General features: G+C 38.0%; 1 protein-coding gene across 2 annotated transcripts; it reads right to left on the bottom strand.

The window, feature by feature from the left end:
* Positions 1–245: 245 nt before the first annotated feature.
* Positions 246–11,939, bottom strand: LOC121426671 (zinc finger protein 800-like). 2 transcript variants are annotated; one of them, XM_041623045.1, is made up of 2 exons: positions 11,516–11,939; positions 246–3,176 (listed from the first exon to the last, which is right to left on the bottom strand). In XM_041623045.1, exon 2 carries the CDS (start codon positions 3,173–3,175, stop codon positions 425–427), a length of 2,751 nt encoding a protein of 916 aa, XP_041478979.1. In that variant the 5' UTR covers position 3,176; positions 11,516–11,939; the 3' UTR covers positions 246–424. The 2 variants fall into 2 exon arrangements, with proteins under 2 accessions (XP_041478979.1, XP_041478986.1); XM_041623052.1 differs by lacking the exon at positions 11,516–11,939 and adding an exon at positions 10,958–11,466.
* Between the last annotated feature and the right edge of the window lie 3,330 nt (positions 11,940–15,269).

Below are 15,269 nucleotides of genomic sequence, written 5' to 3'. Positions count from 1 at the left end.
AAAAAACAAGAGTTTTCCCCTCCAGTAATCTATGAAAAGGAAGTAAAAATATTGAAAGCAAAAAGCAAAATCCCACAAGCCGGGCCCACAAGCGCACATGATCTTGGACAGCATTGCGCATTTAGACAGCGGAATGTGCGCGCACTTTATTCAATGAAATTGCATTGTGACGTCACCTCCTAAAGCCATGCAATGGTACATTTTGGATGGTACTTCTTGTGTGTAATGGTTCGAATGTGTGACATTCAGCCTCCCATTTGATCGCGTACAACAAGCTAAGTAGGCGTTGTACAATACTATTAAGCTAACTTTGTCATTATGGGAACTACATGACCCTTGATAATCTGAATTTTTATAAGCCACTAAGCCCAACTGTAGTTGAAAAGTTATAGGTTCCTTATAGAAAAGCCCAGATTCATTACATTCATTTTTTGGTCTTCATACTACCTATGAGACTACCCATCTGAGTCATATCAGTGATTCGATCAGCATGCTTCATTTTAAGATGCTGCTTGAACCAGGTGTAGTTACGTGACAGATATCCACAGAATTTGCACTTGAAGCTACTGTAGCCCAAGTGCCTTGCAACATGGCGCTTCAAGGAACTCATGCTTTCAAAGCGCTTACGACACTTCAAGCACTTCAAGAGATTGGTGTTGATGAGTGACTCGATGGCATTGTGTTTCTTGGAGGTGTCTGCAGGGTTCTTTGTTGCAGTAGACTGTGGTATGCCTGTCTCGTTGCGAAGGAGATGAATGCGGACATGTCTCTGCAATGAGCTGAGGTACTGATAACGCTTGTTGCAATTGAGGCATCGCACTAACCGCTTGTCCATCAATAGCTCCAGAGCGTTCTTATCCTCCTCATCCATCTCGCTTTTGCTTCCTTTTGTCTTTTCCCCGGATGTTTTGGTCAAGTCCCGTTTGACCTGCTGGGTCTTTTCAGCAATCGGCTTCTCTCCTTGGGTCTTCTCTGCTTGATTGCGGGGAGACACACTTTGGTGGTTCAACCTTGCTTGTCTGATAGGCATATCTCTACTTGGAGTAGGTTCAGGACTTTTTCTGGCTCCATTGCTACTTGGAGGAGTCCACAGGATATCCTTGGCAGTGGTACTGTTAACTGCAGACTGCTTTGAAGGTGTTTTGGGAACAACTTTGTTCTCTTTGTTTGACTGAGATTTTCCAGATCGTCCTTCATTTTTAGCTGACTCTTTATTACTTGCTGCCTTTCTTTTCTCAGTATCAACCTCCTTCTCCTCTTCCTCCTCCTCCTCATCCTCCTCCACTTCTTCTTCTTCCTCGTCTTCATCCTCATCCTCTTCTTCATCATCTTCCTCCTCATCTTCATCTGCTTCATCTTCCTCATTTTCTTCATCATCTTTATCAGCTCCAGGTTCCTGTTGGCCTTTTATTTCCAAAGTATTATCTTCCATTTCCACATCATTTCCGTTGAGATCTGATGTGTCGTCTATCTCCAATTTCTTTGGTGTGATAACATTAGCACATTTGCCTTTTAGTTTTACAGCAGTCATTTTAGAGTCAATCAAGTCTTTAGATTTCCTGGGATTGGGGCTTACGACTTCATCATTACTGGAGCCATTTCCATTCTGAACAAGGTTTACCCAAATTCCAACCTTCATATTCCGAATTGCTTCAGAGATCTGATGGATAGTACGGAATTGCCTTCCGTGTTTTCCCATCATGTGCCTCCTCATCTGTGTATAGTCATTATTTTCATATGGACAGAGCATACATCTATAGCGATTGAATCCAAAGTGATTGCAGCAATGCTGTTGCAGCCTCCTCATGGTTGATAGCTGCTTGTGGCACCGTCTGCACTTCAGTTTCTTTTCATCCATAATCTGCAACACCTTATTACGAGCAATCTCTTCTCTTGAGTGTGTCTGTGGAACACTTCCACGATTCAGATCAGAGCTGAGCTGCTCACGACGGTGGATCTCCTTGTGTCGTAGCACATTCCGTCGATTGGCAAAGGTCTTGAAGCAAATATCGCAAGTTGGCAAAGAGCTACCCTCGCCTGGCTTCATTGCCTCCTTCTCACGGCCCTCATGTGCAATTTTCTGCTGTCCCACATTCAAACTGAGGAGTTCATCAACCCTAGCTGTAGGCAGATGATGCATTGTTTGCATATGCCTGCGTAAGTTGTAGACTGACACAGAACTGTAACGACAAAGAGAACACTTGAATATTGGTCTTTTATGGATCCTCATATGCCAAGCCAATGCTGTCCAGTTCTTGCACTTCTTCTTACAAATTGTACACTCAGTTGGTTGGCAAGCTACAGTACCTGGCAGATTCTTTTCTTTTGGCTCTTGCAGAGGGTTGCTCTGCTTGACAGGCAGGGAAATAACTTTCTTTGGAGCTCCACTCTTCCTTCCTTCATCAATCACCTTCTCAACATGAGCCTGTGCCTCTTGAGAACTCTCCACTCCTTCAAACAATTCTCTCCTTGCAGAATTTTTGCCGCGGAAACCCTTCACAATGCTATGGAGAGTTTCTCGTTTCTCAATGGTTGTTTTGGCATTCTTTGTTGCCTGACGAATGGCTATCTCACCAACTATCTTTGATGTGTCCCCTCCCTCCGGCTTTGGGGCAAATACACTCATTTTGTCCAGTTCATCATGGTGGATAATGTGATCAGACCTTACCACCTGCTGTTCAATGGCTTCAGTTGTATTTGGTATAGGTCGAAGTACCAAGTAAGCATTGGTGTTGCCTACCTCAGAAGACTGATCATTTATAATTGGTGCCACCACGTTCCTCTTGGCCACTCCTCTCTCATTTACAGGTGAGCAAGTCGGTGGTTGGGGTTCAACCTGAGGAGCAGCAGCATCTTCATTGGGAAAGAGGTCCCTCATATTCAGACCCAAGGTCTTTGTAGCACAGTGCTGGTCTATTCCAGAGAGAAGCTTGCAGTAGGATCTCTTATGCTCGATAAAGTTGACAAGACCACGGAAAAGGCCTTTGCACACCCTGCACTCATAGATGATATCTGCCTCCTGAAGTAAGAGCTCTTTGAGATTGGGTGTGGCATTACGGAAGAGGTCCAGGACTTGTTGAAGGCCCCTCCTGGAAGTATGCATTGGAGGAAGAAGCTGGCTACTGTCCAGGCCATTTCCTTTGGATCGTGGTGGCTCTGCCATTTTGGTAGCCATCCTGCAGAAGAAAAAAATAAATAAATGAGTGCATGGTCTTCAGATATACAAGCTATTTCAAATAATGATTCTAAAAGTTGAGCAAGGGAGTTCTAAAAATGTCATTTGAAAATTTTACTTAAATACAGCACAAATGGCCATTCACATAACTAATGTTACTTTATAATAATCATTAAGGTTTCATGGAATAGGGTCTAGAATTTCAAAATTTTCTTTTTTGCTTTTTTTATGTCTTATGTTTTAAGCTTTTTTTAATAATTCCATGACAAGGTAAAGCTTCACTGGCATCAAACGGCCTTTGACCTTGATTTATGACCTGACATACATGTCTAATAATCAGTGACCTCAACCTCAGACAGTGTCCAAGTTTCATCAAATACATGTAGAACCTCAGACTGTACATTATAAAAGTCACAACTTTTTTATGCCATCGCATTCAGAAATGAAGTGCCTGTATCTCACATCTACTAGCTCTATGCAGACAAAATAACATTGAGTCCACAAATCCCAAAACATAAATCAAAATTTTGAAATCTGCATAATTTTCGTTGAGTATATATAATTTGGCACTTCATTTGAAATCATGTCTAAATTTTCATCAAATGTTTCAAAGCTGCGGACAAAGGTACATGAATACTAAGAGAGGTAGAAATGTTGAACAACTGGAGCACCTTTGGCAGTCTTGCCTGCATTATGAGATTCAATATGGCAGCAATGCTGACTCTGAAAACTACTATAAAATAATCATTCACAAAAATTATAATGATACAATACTACATTCATTGACCGTAAATGATATTTGACCTTGATCATGTGACCTTAGACTTGTCAGTGATACTTGATTACCTCTATGTCTACATTGCATAAAAAATATCTATAAACTTTGAAAGTTAAGACAGCAATTTAATAATTAACTCATATATGGCCAAAGTTCATTGACCTTAAATGACCTTTGACTTAGTCATGTGACCTGAAACTTGCATGAGATATTTAGTGATACATGATTACTCATATTTCCCTGTTTTATGAACTAGATCCATACAATTTCAGAGTTATGATGGTTATTCAAAACAATGCCCCCACATGGCCAAGGTTCATTGACCTTAAATGACCTTTAATCTTGGTCAAGTGACCTGAAACCTGCACAGGACATTCAGTGATACTTGATTACTCTTATGTCCAAGTTTTATGAACTAGACCAATAAACTTTCAAAGTTATGATGGTAATTCAACAAATACCCCCTACATGGTCACTGACCTTTGACCTTGGTCATGTGACCTGGAACTCGCACAGGATGTTCAGTGATACTTGATTACTCTGTGACCTTGGTCATGTGAACTGAAACTCACGCAGGATTTCAGTAATACATGATTAATCTAAATAATGTTTCATGAACTAGATCCATATACTTTAAAGGGGAATGAAACCTTTGGAATGAGTAGGCTTGTGTTGAAACAGAAAAATCAACGAATAACAATAAAGAAAGTTTGAGAAAAATTGGACAAACAATGAGAAAGTTATGAGCATTTGAATATTGCAATCACTAATGCTATGGAGATCCTCTAATTGGCAATGCGACAAGGATGTGTGATGTCACATGTGAACAACTTTCTCTATGATGGACTATAAAATACCCCCAAAATGTCTCTTTTTGCTTTTTCTTATGGTGATACAAACTTTTATCCGTGATGTATTCTTTAAAAATCTGTATTACATGCCCTCCTATAGAAAGAATACATTATCTACTGATAAAAGAGGCAATTTAAGTGAAATATATACTAGTGTAATGGGGAGAGTTGTTCATCAGTGACATCACACATCTTTGCCGCATTGCCAATGTGAGGATCTCCATAGCATTCTTGATTGCAATATTCAAATGCTCATAACCTTCTCATTATTTGTCCGATTTTTCTCAAACTTTCGTTGATCTATTTCTTTGATTTTTCTGCTTTCACACAAGCTATCTTGTTCTAAAGGTTTCATTCTCACTTTAAGTTATGCTGTCATTTCAAAGACTTAACCTCTGGTTAAGATTTGATGTTGACGCTGCCAACACCATCAGAAAAGCGGCGCCTATAGTCTCAATCTGCTATGCAGGTGGGACAAAAATGAATTCAAACAGTAAGAAATATTTTTGGAAAATGATAAATACAGAATGTTGTCTTTAATACATCTTTACATTAACCATTTTAAACATAAAACATAAAATTCTAATATGAGGCATAAAATTGCAACAACAAAATGATTGAAAACTAATGAACCATGGAGGTAATTCTTGAATTGACATTCTGTGAGACTATCAAGAACATCTTGGCCAAGTTTCATGAACTAGGTCCATAACTTTCAAAGTTATGAGTATGACGAAATCAAAAAAATTAACCTTAGGTTAAGATTTTGATGTTGATTCCCCTAACATGGTCTAAGTTCATTGACCATAAGTGACCTTTGACCTTGGTCATGTGACCTGAAACTCAGGCAAAATGTTCAGTAATACTTGATTAACCTTATGTCCAGGTTTCATGAACTAGGTCCACTTTTTTTAAGTTATGCTGTCATTTAAAAAATGTAACCTTCTGTTAGGATTTGATTTTGACGCCACCATCGCCGTCAGAAAAGCAGCGCCTTATACCCTTTTCATAAACCTATCCTCCAATTAGCCGCCTAAGAGTAATGCGGATAATTCAATAAAAATTGCGTTCATAAACTCTGAAAATAAGCCGCATTATTTTTACGAGCGCCCGTCCTGAAAAAGGCGGATAATCGTCATGACAACTGGACACGCCCCCTCCGATGCGGTTGTGTTGGAAAAGGGTGACCTTGTGACCGCACCATGGCAATTATCCGCATTATTTGGAAATGCGTTCATAAACTCAAAATCTTGTCCCGATGCTGCTATTATGCGGATAATAGCAGCATCAAAATAATGCGGATAACTCTGGTCCTCCTCTTATTTTACGACCAAATTATGCTGCTATTAGCCGCATAATTGGGTTTATGAAAGGGATATAAATAGCCTCACTCTGCTATGCAGCCGAGACGAAAAGGGGAAATCCGTATGTACTCAGGAAAAACTTGTGCCTCCAAATTTTCTGTGGTGGATGAGCAGCTTGGCATATTGAATTCCAAAGCAAAATTATGCATGATACCTCCACTCAACCTTGGCAGGTATTTCCACTCCTGAACTCATCAGCAAGTGAAAATTGGATACAAACAGGAATCCCATCCAAGTAATACCATGGTTGCTGCAAGAGTCACATTACATAAACAAATGTAGACCACTCTACAACAACGTAAAAGTCTGCGTTCACTTTCAAAGTTTGAATAAAACATTCATTGCTTAAAAAGGATAAGGATGTACACATATAAGTAGGTAGGCCTTTGACAGAAACTAAAGGAACTAGCAATTGCTTTAAGGACTGAATAGCTACATGTGAGTTCTGGTCTGGACTTTTTAATTTTATCTTGACTAAGCTGTCCAAGCATCAAACAGGACAAGGAGAAAATGCCTTAGGTGTAATTGAGCATTAATGATAATGACAGTAATAGATAACAATATTCCACTTTTACATAAATATAGTTCTTAATACAATAGAATGATGTATCTAAGAGGCTGTTCTCATTACGCTTTCTAAAACTAGTTTACTGGAAACCGATTCAGGAAACCAGTTTGGAAGATCGCTTTGCTAGTGTTCCCACTTGATAACACGAAAGTGGTTTTCAAAATTACTTCACATAAAGCGCTCTTGTTGCTATGGAAACGCTCTCAGTGGGGTGACACGTTTCGCGTGAAATTCGAAACCGCAGCATAGGCATTCTACACCTGTCGTGTGGAGTAGCGCGCTCAAAATGTGCGAAGATCGCTTCCCGAAGAACGGTTGTGTCCTCACTTACGCTAAAACCAGTTTAACAAGACAAAGCGATCTTGAAAACTACATCGCGAGGTGGTTTTCCAAACTGGTTTGGAAGATCACTTCCAAGACCGCTTTGACCGTTCTCACTACACTAAACTAGTTTCCAGTAAACTAGTTTAAGGAACGTAGTGAGAACAGCCTCTAAGTGATCTGTATCTACGATATCAGATTTTGCTCACCGCACACAATGTACTTTCTCCACTCCATGTGAAGCATCCCAACAAGAGTTTACAAACTCCATTGCTAGGCTAGAATACAATGCGATGGACGAGGATTAAACCCAGACTTACACCCCTACTGAATTCTAATATGAAAGGGGCATTTCCGAGAAAATACAATTCTAGCATTGATAAGAGAAGATATATTATAACAAATTAATGCGGGCTGGTAATTATCCATTGTAATCAATTCATGATAAACATCCGCTGAACATCTGAATGTACACAGTCACAATTCAGTTGATGCATAGTTTCATTTTCATAGTGCTCCCTTTGTCAGTTCATTGAACATGAGCAGATGTTACAGCATGCAAATTTGTATCAATGTAATATCTGTCAAAAAAGTTTCATATAACCAACTGTCTTATTCTTTTAAGGATTCATGTGATGCCCTCACTGATCAAAAGAAAAAACGACAAATCATCCTGCAGTGAAAGGATTGGAGGTATGAATTCTTACATTAGTGCAAACTCTGCCCTAAGTCATTCATTGTTTTATTGTTCCTTTAATATGAACGGGTAGGGGTGTACTGCATACATGTATAAGGTCACCATTTAATTGTTTTAGCATTTTACACACAAAAAATGAAATATATCATTAAGAAAGATAATAATTGGTGCATGACTAGCTTTTCTATTGGCATTTCAAGGAATTATGATGTCTATGGCAATCATTGAAGTTACGCCCCCCCCCCCATTCCAAGTTTCGGACTACACTGATTATCGAATTAGCAAGGGAGAATGTACTCTAAAATTGAACGATAGAGATGATCAACCGTTTTCCAATTTCTACATGTAAGTTCGAAAGATAAAATAAACAAATTCCTTTACAAAATACTACTGAAAGTCTAATTTCATGGTACAAACAAACATTTTTTAAAAAGTTGTAAATCTTTTTCAGATCCTGACAAGCAAAGTATTTATGAGAGGGATAAATCCGACCAAGCTCCAGAAAAAGTGAGATACTTCAATCCCTCAAAAGCTTCATTTGGGGTATCTTGTATTATAGCAATTCTGACTTTTCTCCTTTTTTTTCTCCCTAACTCTCTTGCATTTTCTTCCTTCCCTCAAATAGCTGCCCTCTGAGATTATACTTCTTTGCAAATGCTGCAAACTCTGAACTACATTCCTGCCTATAAAAAGTACTTTCAGAGCTTTTACAGGGCACAAAATTATGAACCTACTATTTTGATGCATTCACCTATACATGGAAAAGATGGAACAAAATCCTCTAAATATTTTATTCTTTATTGTCCTCCTTTCTACTTTTTACCCCCCTCAAAAGTGTCACACTGAGCACATACCCCCCCCCCCTAGTTACATGATTTATGGTTTTGTGTCAAAAGATATGGAATGATAATTTGGATAGAATTGTTCATTCAATTATGAATTATTCATACCTGTAGTGGAACCCCAAAACAGTTCTTTAGATTGAAGACAATCTCTTAAGATATTCTTCAGGCCCTACTTTATCATGAGAACAGGACATTTCACATTTAATAATGAGCTCTGTGACCTTTGACCTTCCACCTCATAATCCCCAAATCCAATCAGGCCAAAATTCCAAAATTTGAAGTTTAACCTTCAACAGTTAATAGTCTCCTTGAGAAAGAGATATTTCAGGTGTAATGACCACTATGACCTTTGACTTGCAACCCCTAATTTCTAATCAGACCATTGGTTCTCTAATGTGCATGTACACAGACCAAGTTTGAAGTTTATCCCTTATCAGGTTCTCCTGTTATCACAGGAATAAGATATCTGAATGTATATAATGACCTCTGTGGCCTTAATTGACCTTATAAAAAATCCAAAATTTGACATGATCAAAAGGTATTTTAACATAGATTGACGTTGGTCCACCGAATGATTCTTTTTTATGCGAGAATGAAAACTGGATGGACAGATAAAACCTGAAAATTATGCCTCTGGCAGTCATCTATGTGGGTTGGAGGCTTCAAATCATGCAGACATAAAAGTACAATGTACATGTATATCCAGTTCAGACTATAACAAATCTGACAACAAAAGTACACATTTGGCTGCCACATTGACCAATTCATTTTTTTTTTTGAAGTATGAAACCACTTCCTGCATTTCCCCCAAAGCTTATGAAAGATGACATGTCAGAACAAATGAATTTTAAATTCTATTAATTAAACATACTGTTAATAAATCAAAATAATTGAAAGAATTGAAAGTAGTCTTTTTTGTACACCCAAAGACAGATAACCATCCCAAATTAAATGCAGAAAATGGGTCAAGTTTTCTTGAAAAAAACTTAAACACAACCTTCGTTTCATGCAGATTCTGTAATTCATTCCATTTATAAATATAAACTCCTTAAAGTTGATAAAAAATTACAGAAAATTCAAAACAATTTGATAAGACCACTAATTAAATTACAGAGGCTTTTTGCAAAATTGTACTTAAGTAAAAAAATTGCAGGTCTGCATAAAACTAATGCTTCCAAAAAGAACAATAGTTTCACCATAACCTATCACTAGTTTGTTGTTTCGTGTTATATTTTTTTTCTCAAGAAGTGTCCACTTTCTATGAAAAATTGAAAATAGTTAGTCTACATTTCATACCTTTGAATTGGCACATTATGAATGCCACATCAACCCAAAACAAGAAGTTGATTTCTTTGAATATCTTAGAGCAATATTGAGCAACAAAATGATAAAATTACTATCAAAATCAGATGTAAAATAACAAATGACATCACATCTTGATTTTGATGAATTTTATGATAGTATTAATTCATTCTAGTTTAACTTTCCTCTACATGTATTGATGGGGTAAACTTAACTTTGGACATTTAAAAAATTAGACTCCCCCCCCCTACAACTTTGTGGTAAAGTAATGCTATGAGCAGAGATGGTGGGGGTATTTGAATAATCGCTCACACCACTTACATCTGGTCAGAACTGTCATTTTTCTTTTTAACATTAACCATTAAGAAAATGAAACTTCAACTATGCATCACATGTTATATAATACTACATCACACAAGGACCCCTCCCCCTAAACTCACCATATATTAAGAAAATTTGTGAAAATAAGATATCAAAGGGAAAAAAGTACCGTATTAAATAAGTGTGGAAAATTTACAATGGTCATATGCTAACATTATGATACTTTCAAAATGAATTGAAGTAGGGTCTAATTAGGAGGAAGACCCCTCCAGGTCCAGCCCAGAATTAAAACTCAATATTAGGCGTTATTTCTTGATTTCTTTTCATTTTCAACTAAAAAATTTCTGATTTACAAGCATGAGTTAAAATAAAACTTAAAAAATGAAATGTTTAATAATAGATCAGAAAATTAGGAACGTAATACTTTTGAAAATTAAAGTTGTAAAGTTCTGGATGATATTCTTCAAGCTCAACTCAGGATTAAGAAAGAAACTAATTTTAATATTTCACAGTCACCTTTTTTTTTATTAAAAAAATAGAAATTAGAATTCAATCTACAAAATAAAATGTTTATTATTTTGAAAGAGGGAATAATAGAATGCTGCTCTGTCATTATGAGCTGACAACACAAGCAGCAAACTGTTTAGAACAGCATTCAGAACAAGAAGCAGGGCCAAGGTTGCAACAGACTGAACGCTTGAATAATAAGGTTAGGGGACAAAATTACCAACTAACCAAGTTTGCCAGACATCAACCTTTAAAGTTCAACTACTAAGCATGTTATAAACAATAAGAAAACAAATATCAGACATCACATATCCTTTATTAATATGAGAAAGGGTTGCAGAATAAGACAGGAGTCTGGATATGGCTTGTAACACACGCCCATGCAACACAGCCGATTTATGACTTGAGGCACACACGCAAAATGGACGCTATGCTCTCTCATTAATTCTGCACGCATTGTTTGCCCGTGTGGAAAAAGTCGGCGGAAGCACTCGGTAGACGAAAGAAAAATGGCTTAATATCACTAGAGGCGAGCACCAGTGGTAATAGAAGACCGACCAAAGTCGAGACTAACATCCCTCAGAAATCATAACGGTGTTGATGAATTAACAATCGTCGAGCTCGTATGCAAATTTAGCTGCAACATCTGTCATGTTGGCCATCGTTTTGACAACATTCGACACACAAATTTGTACGTGCCATGACGCAGTGCGTCTACAGCCAGCCGCCTCGAAACGAGTCGACAACACGACAGAAAAACGTTTAAAAAATCAAATCTCAACTCACCTCCAAAACACAAGAATCCCTCCAATGCAGGCTATCGGAAATTCTGCTTCTTCTCATGCGAAAATTTCTGGGTTATTTTGGCAATAAACTGATTTACAGAGTGAAAATCTGGTATCGAGACACGCCGGTTTGACGATAGTAAGCAAAGTATGGCGCTCGGCCTCTTTCTGATCTTCTACACACGGAGTTGCCGTTTGTACGAACGGCTTTGTTAGCAAGGTGCGGGGATGTGAGCGCGTGCCACAACGCACTCCGCCAGTATAAGTTCGGCGCTCAACTGGCTCGGCCATTGTGGATAAAGCGCTGCGGCTTGTCGAGTTTCAAAAATTCTCACTCTAAGTCCAGCGGAGGTCGAGCCCGGCTTTTTATTCCCCCTTTTTCAGGAAAGGGGTACTCATGAAACAGTATGGTCCTGTCTGGGACGCATTTGTTTAGAATGTTGACGAAAGCGCTCACTGTTCGCCGTGCCGAATTAGCTCCGGCGTCGCAAAGTTGGCTTATCGTACGATGACGAAGTTTGACCGAGAGACAGAAAAAAAAATGAACTACACCCATGACGAATAAATATTTGCCTTTGAACACCATTATTCTCCTTAAGCATGATGACTTCAATGATGTTTAAATGTTAACCGTTGGTGATGTTTGGTCCCTAAGGAGCGAGAACTATCATTTTTAGGTTATCAAAAAAATGATGATGTTGACCTCCAAAGTTGTGCCATCGTCGATTTCATTATATTATGTAAATTCTTTTAGTTTCATGTACTTTAACAAATGTTTTATTAGTCACATAATGTTTCTCCAAAACTGAGGACTGTGAATAAGATCGAGCTATTTTGTTTCAACTGTTGGCAATTCTATGCCTGGTGGGTTTCAATTTCGTTATTAATTCACGTTCAATCACGCCAAGTAAAAAATAAATAACGTCGAAGAAAGCTCTCTGTTTGACCAGGAAGTCAAAAGATCATACAAGAAACCTGATGCACAAGCTACGAGTCTTGCGACAGCACCAATAGATATAAAGTTATTATTGTGACGGATAGCCATCCAGTCATCATCTTTCATGCCCATTTTTTTTAATAGAAGTATCCCTGGTAAACAAAACTCCTTATTCTTAAATGAAGAGGCCAGTGTTGCCTCCTATCCCAACTGTTTGGAAAGTTGTTTCGGGAGTTTTCCACCTAAATGATTGATACTTTGATAGATTGAACGTTTCATCCTACTTCATTTGGTTGTATTTCCATCCTAAATTTTTAAAAAAGTCTCCATGCCCCATAATACATTGTCAACTCAATTTGCCACACATTAAACCCAAATTGTATTTCTTGAACCAGTACTGGGTACTGCTTAGGCCTATTGTAAAACTCTTTTAATTTCCTTAGAATTCAGCGCCGTTACCTCATACACGTCACTTCCGCTGTCGAAATTTGCTTGATCTTTCCGTAGTTCCTCTATCAAGAAACGGTTCAATTCCGGGCGGCCGTCAATTGCCTATAACATTTTACATCCGGTGCCAAATTAATAAGCACTGGGTCGACTCCTGGAGCAGTCCCACTCCTTCCAAGTTTGCATGGTGAAGGAAAATAATCAATATCATTATATCGGTACTTCCTGAACTAGAACCATGTGCACAGTCAGCAAAGTTTCTTTGATGGAAGTTTTTTTTAATAGTTCTTTCTTTTCAAAACGGTATTGCTTACTACGCGTTTCTTTCTCATAATTCTTGAAAGAAGAAAAACTCTATTGAATTCTGTTGGCATAATAAAAAAAATCATTTCATGGGGCATACATTATTCTTCAAAAATATAATTTTCAGTCCAGTGCTTCAATAGAACGTATGGTGTCCATCGTGGCTTTCTTAAACCCATTTCGAAAAAAAAAATCTTATGAATATATTACGGTACAAGCTTGCCGGAAACCTTAATTGTGATTTTAACCATGTTAAACTGATAGCATAACATGATATCAAAGTTACATTTTAGTTAGTTTTTCTATGAAGATAACCCTGATGTCTTGAAACACTTAGAATTAGATAAGCCATAATTTTCTTCACAAAGTAATACTTGATCCAAAATAAAATCAACCATTTAAGTCAGTTGTCAAATATATAACCAAATTAAAATAAAGAAAACTTCAATTTTTCTTTAGTATCCTTTTATCTAACATTAAATAAAAGTAAGGTATACCTAAAACTAAATGGATTGGAATAAACACCCAATCCGATTTGACATTCCCTACACTCCCCCTCCCCCCCCCCTCCCGCTAGTATGGCGAACTCATAAGGAAGCCCTGCTTGATGTTGAATTTTGACAGAATGATACACCAATTAGAAAGGAGGTAGAAAGTAAGAAACAGTGACGTGGTGGTGGCCATTTCACAAAGCTGCTCGTAAGTTAAGAGCGACTGGTGATCCTTTTTTGTGGTATATGATATTCACAATTAAATGTTCATTGGGGATTAATTAGCGCATAAGAAAGGGTCACCAGTCGTTCTTAAAGTCGCTCTTAACTTACAAACAGCTTTATTAAACACCTATCTGGGATCGGAAAATAGAAACGGGCAGGGATAACAGATACATTAATCACATCCTCTCCTCCCCCCCCCCCCCCCGAATCAGCTCGATATTGGCGAAATCTAGGTTTATCATGAAAGAGCTCAATTAAGAAGGAGTAAACTATAAAATGTTATCTCACTTTCAATGGAGCGCTTTGCCAACATTATTTTGTCGTCTGATGAGTAGTCATATCTGACATCTTTCCTTGGTTTTGATTGGCTGAGAGGCACAGGTTTCTGACTGCTTGGTGGAAGCAGTCGGATAACAGAGACGAAAAAAATCCTTTCATGTAACGCTCAAGAGATGTTGACTTTTCACGTTATAGACTAATGTGCATGCCATCGGTCTTAAAATGTAATGCATGTAGCTCACCGATATTGGTATGATTAGCGACGTGGACGTGAAAATGCCTTAAGGTTTCTTTTTACTTTTATGATGATGATCGGAATAAGATTGTTAAAGAAACAGGCATAACACCAAAACTTTTCAAAGAATTTATTTATAATTAAGAAAAAAAACATAACAGATCGTACCGTTTGGAGGTACATGCTTAGTAGACGAATGGATATGAGAAAGACAGATGGAGTTCTTGTTATATTTCATGACGATTGGAATTAAGATTTATGACGATTTGATAAATATTCATGACGAGTGGATTAGGATTAATGAAGATTGTATTACGATTAATGTCAGTTCAGATGATAACATCGACATGATCCGTTTCACTGAAACTCATTTCAAATAGGTACAGAGAACTTATTCGAGATTGTAGAGTATAGTTGGGAGATAATTTGTAGCCATTTGTTGCCGATATAATGACGGTGATTGACTTTTCTTTATTTTGTTTAGGGACACTGTCTTGTAGAGGTGGTGAATATATACTTTAACGTGCCTTGATATCAGAGGCTCTTAGCTCGATGCCGACCAAACCCTTTAAAATGCACGTGTGCGTCGCCTTGGCTTTCACTATGGATGTACTACGGCGACATTCACGGCCTTACCGACAGCGCAGCGTGTGGCGTCTACGCACATTGTCTTGATGCTGATTTCCAGGCGGCTTGATATGTCTACGGCAGCGCTGTTTCGTGATGTTTCACTTGGATTTGGAGCGAAACAACAAAGTGAACCGTCAGTATTTTCCATTTGTGATGGGTCTGGTTTTCTTTGAGTCAACACCTAGGTTGTAAATGATATCGACATTCA

The sequence above is a fragment of the Lytechinus variegatus genome, chromosome 1, assembly GCF_018143015.1.
Source record: "Lytechinus variegatus isolate NC3 chromosome 1, Lvar_3.0, whole genome shotgun sequence".
NCBI lineage: Eukaryota > Metazoa > Echinodermata > Echinoidea > Temnopleuroida > Toxopneustidae > Lytechinus > Lytechinus variegatus.
The sequence above is the reverse complement of the archived record's forward strand: the minus strand, read 5'-3'. Positions and strand labels throughout refer to the sequence as shown.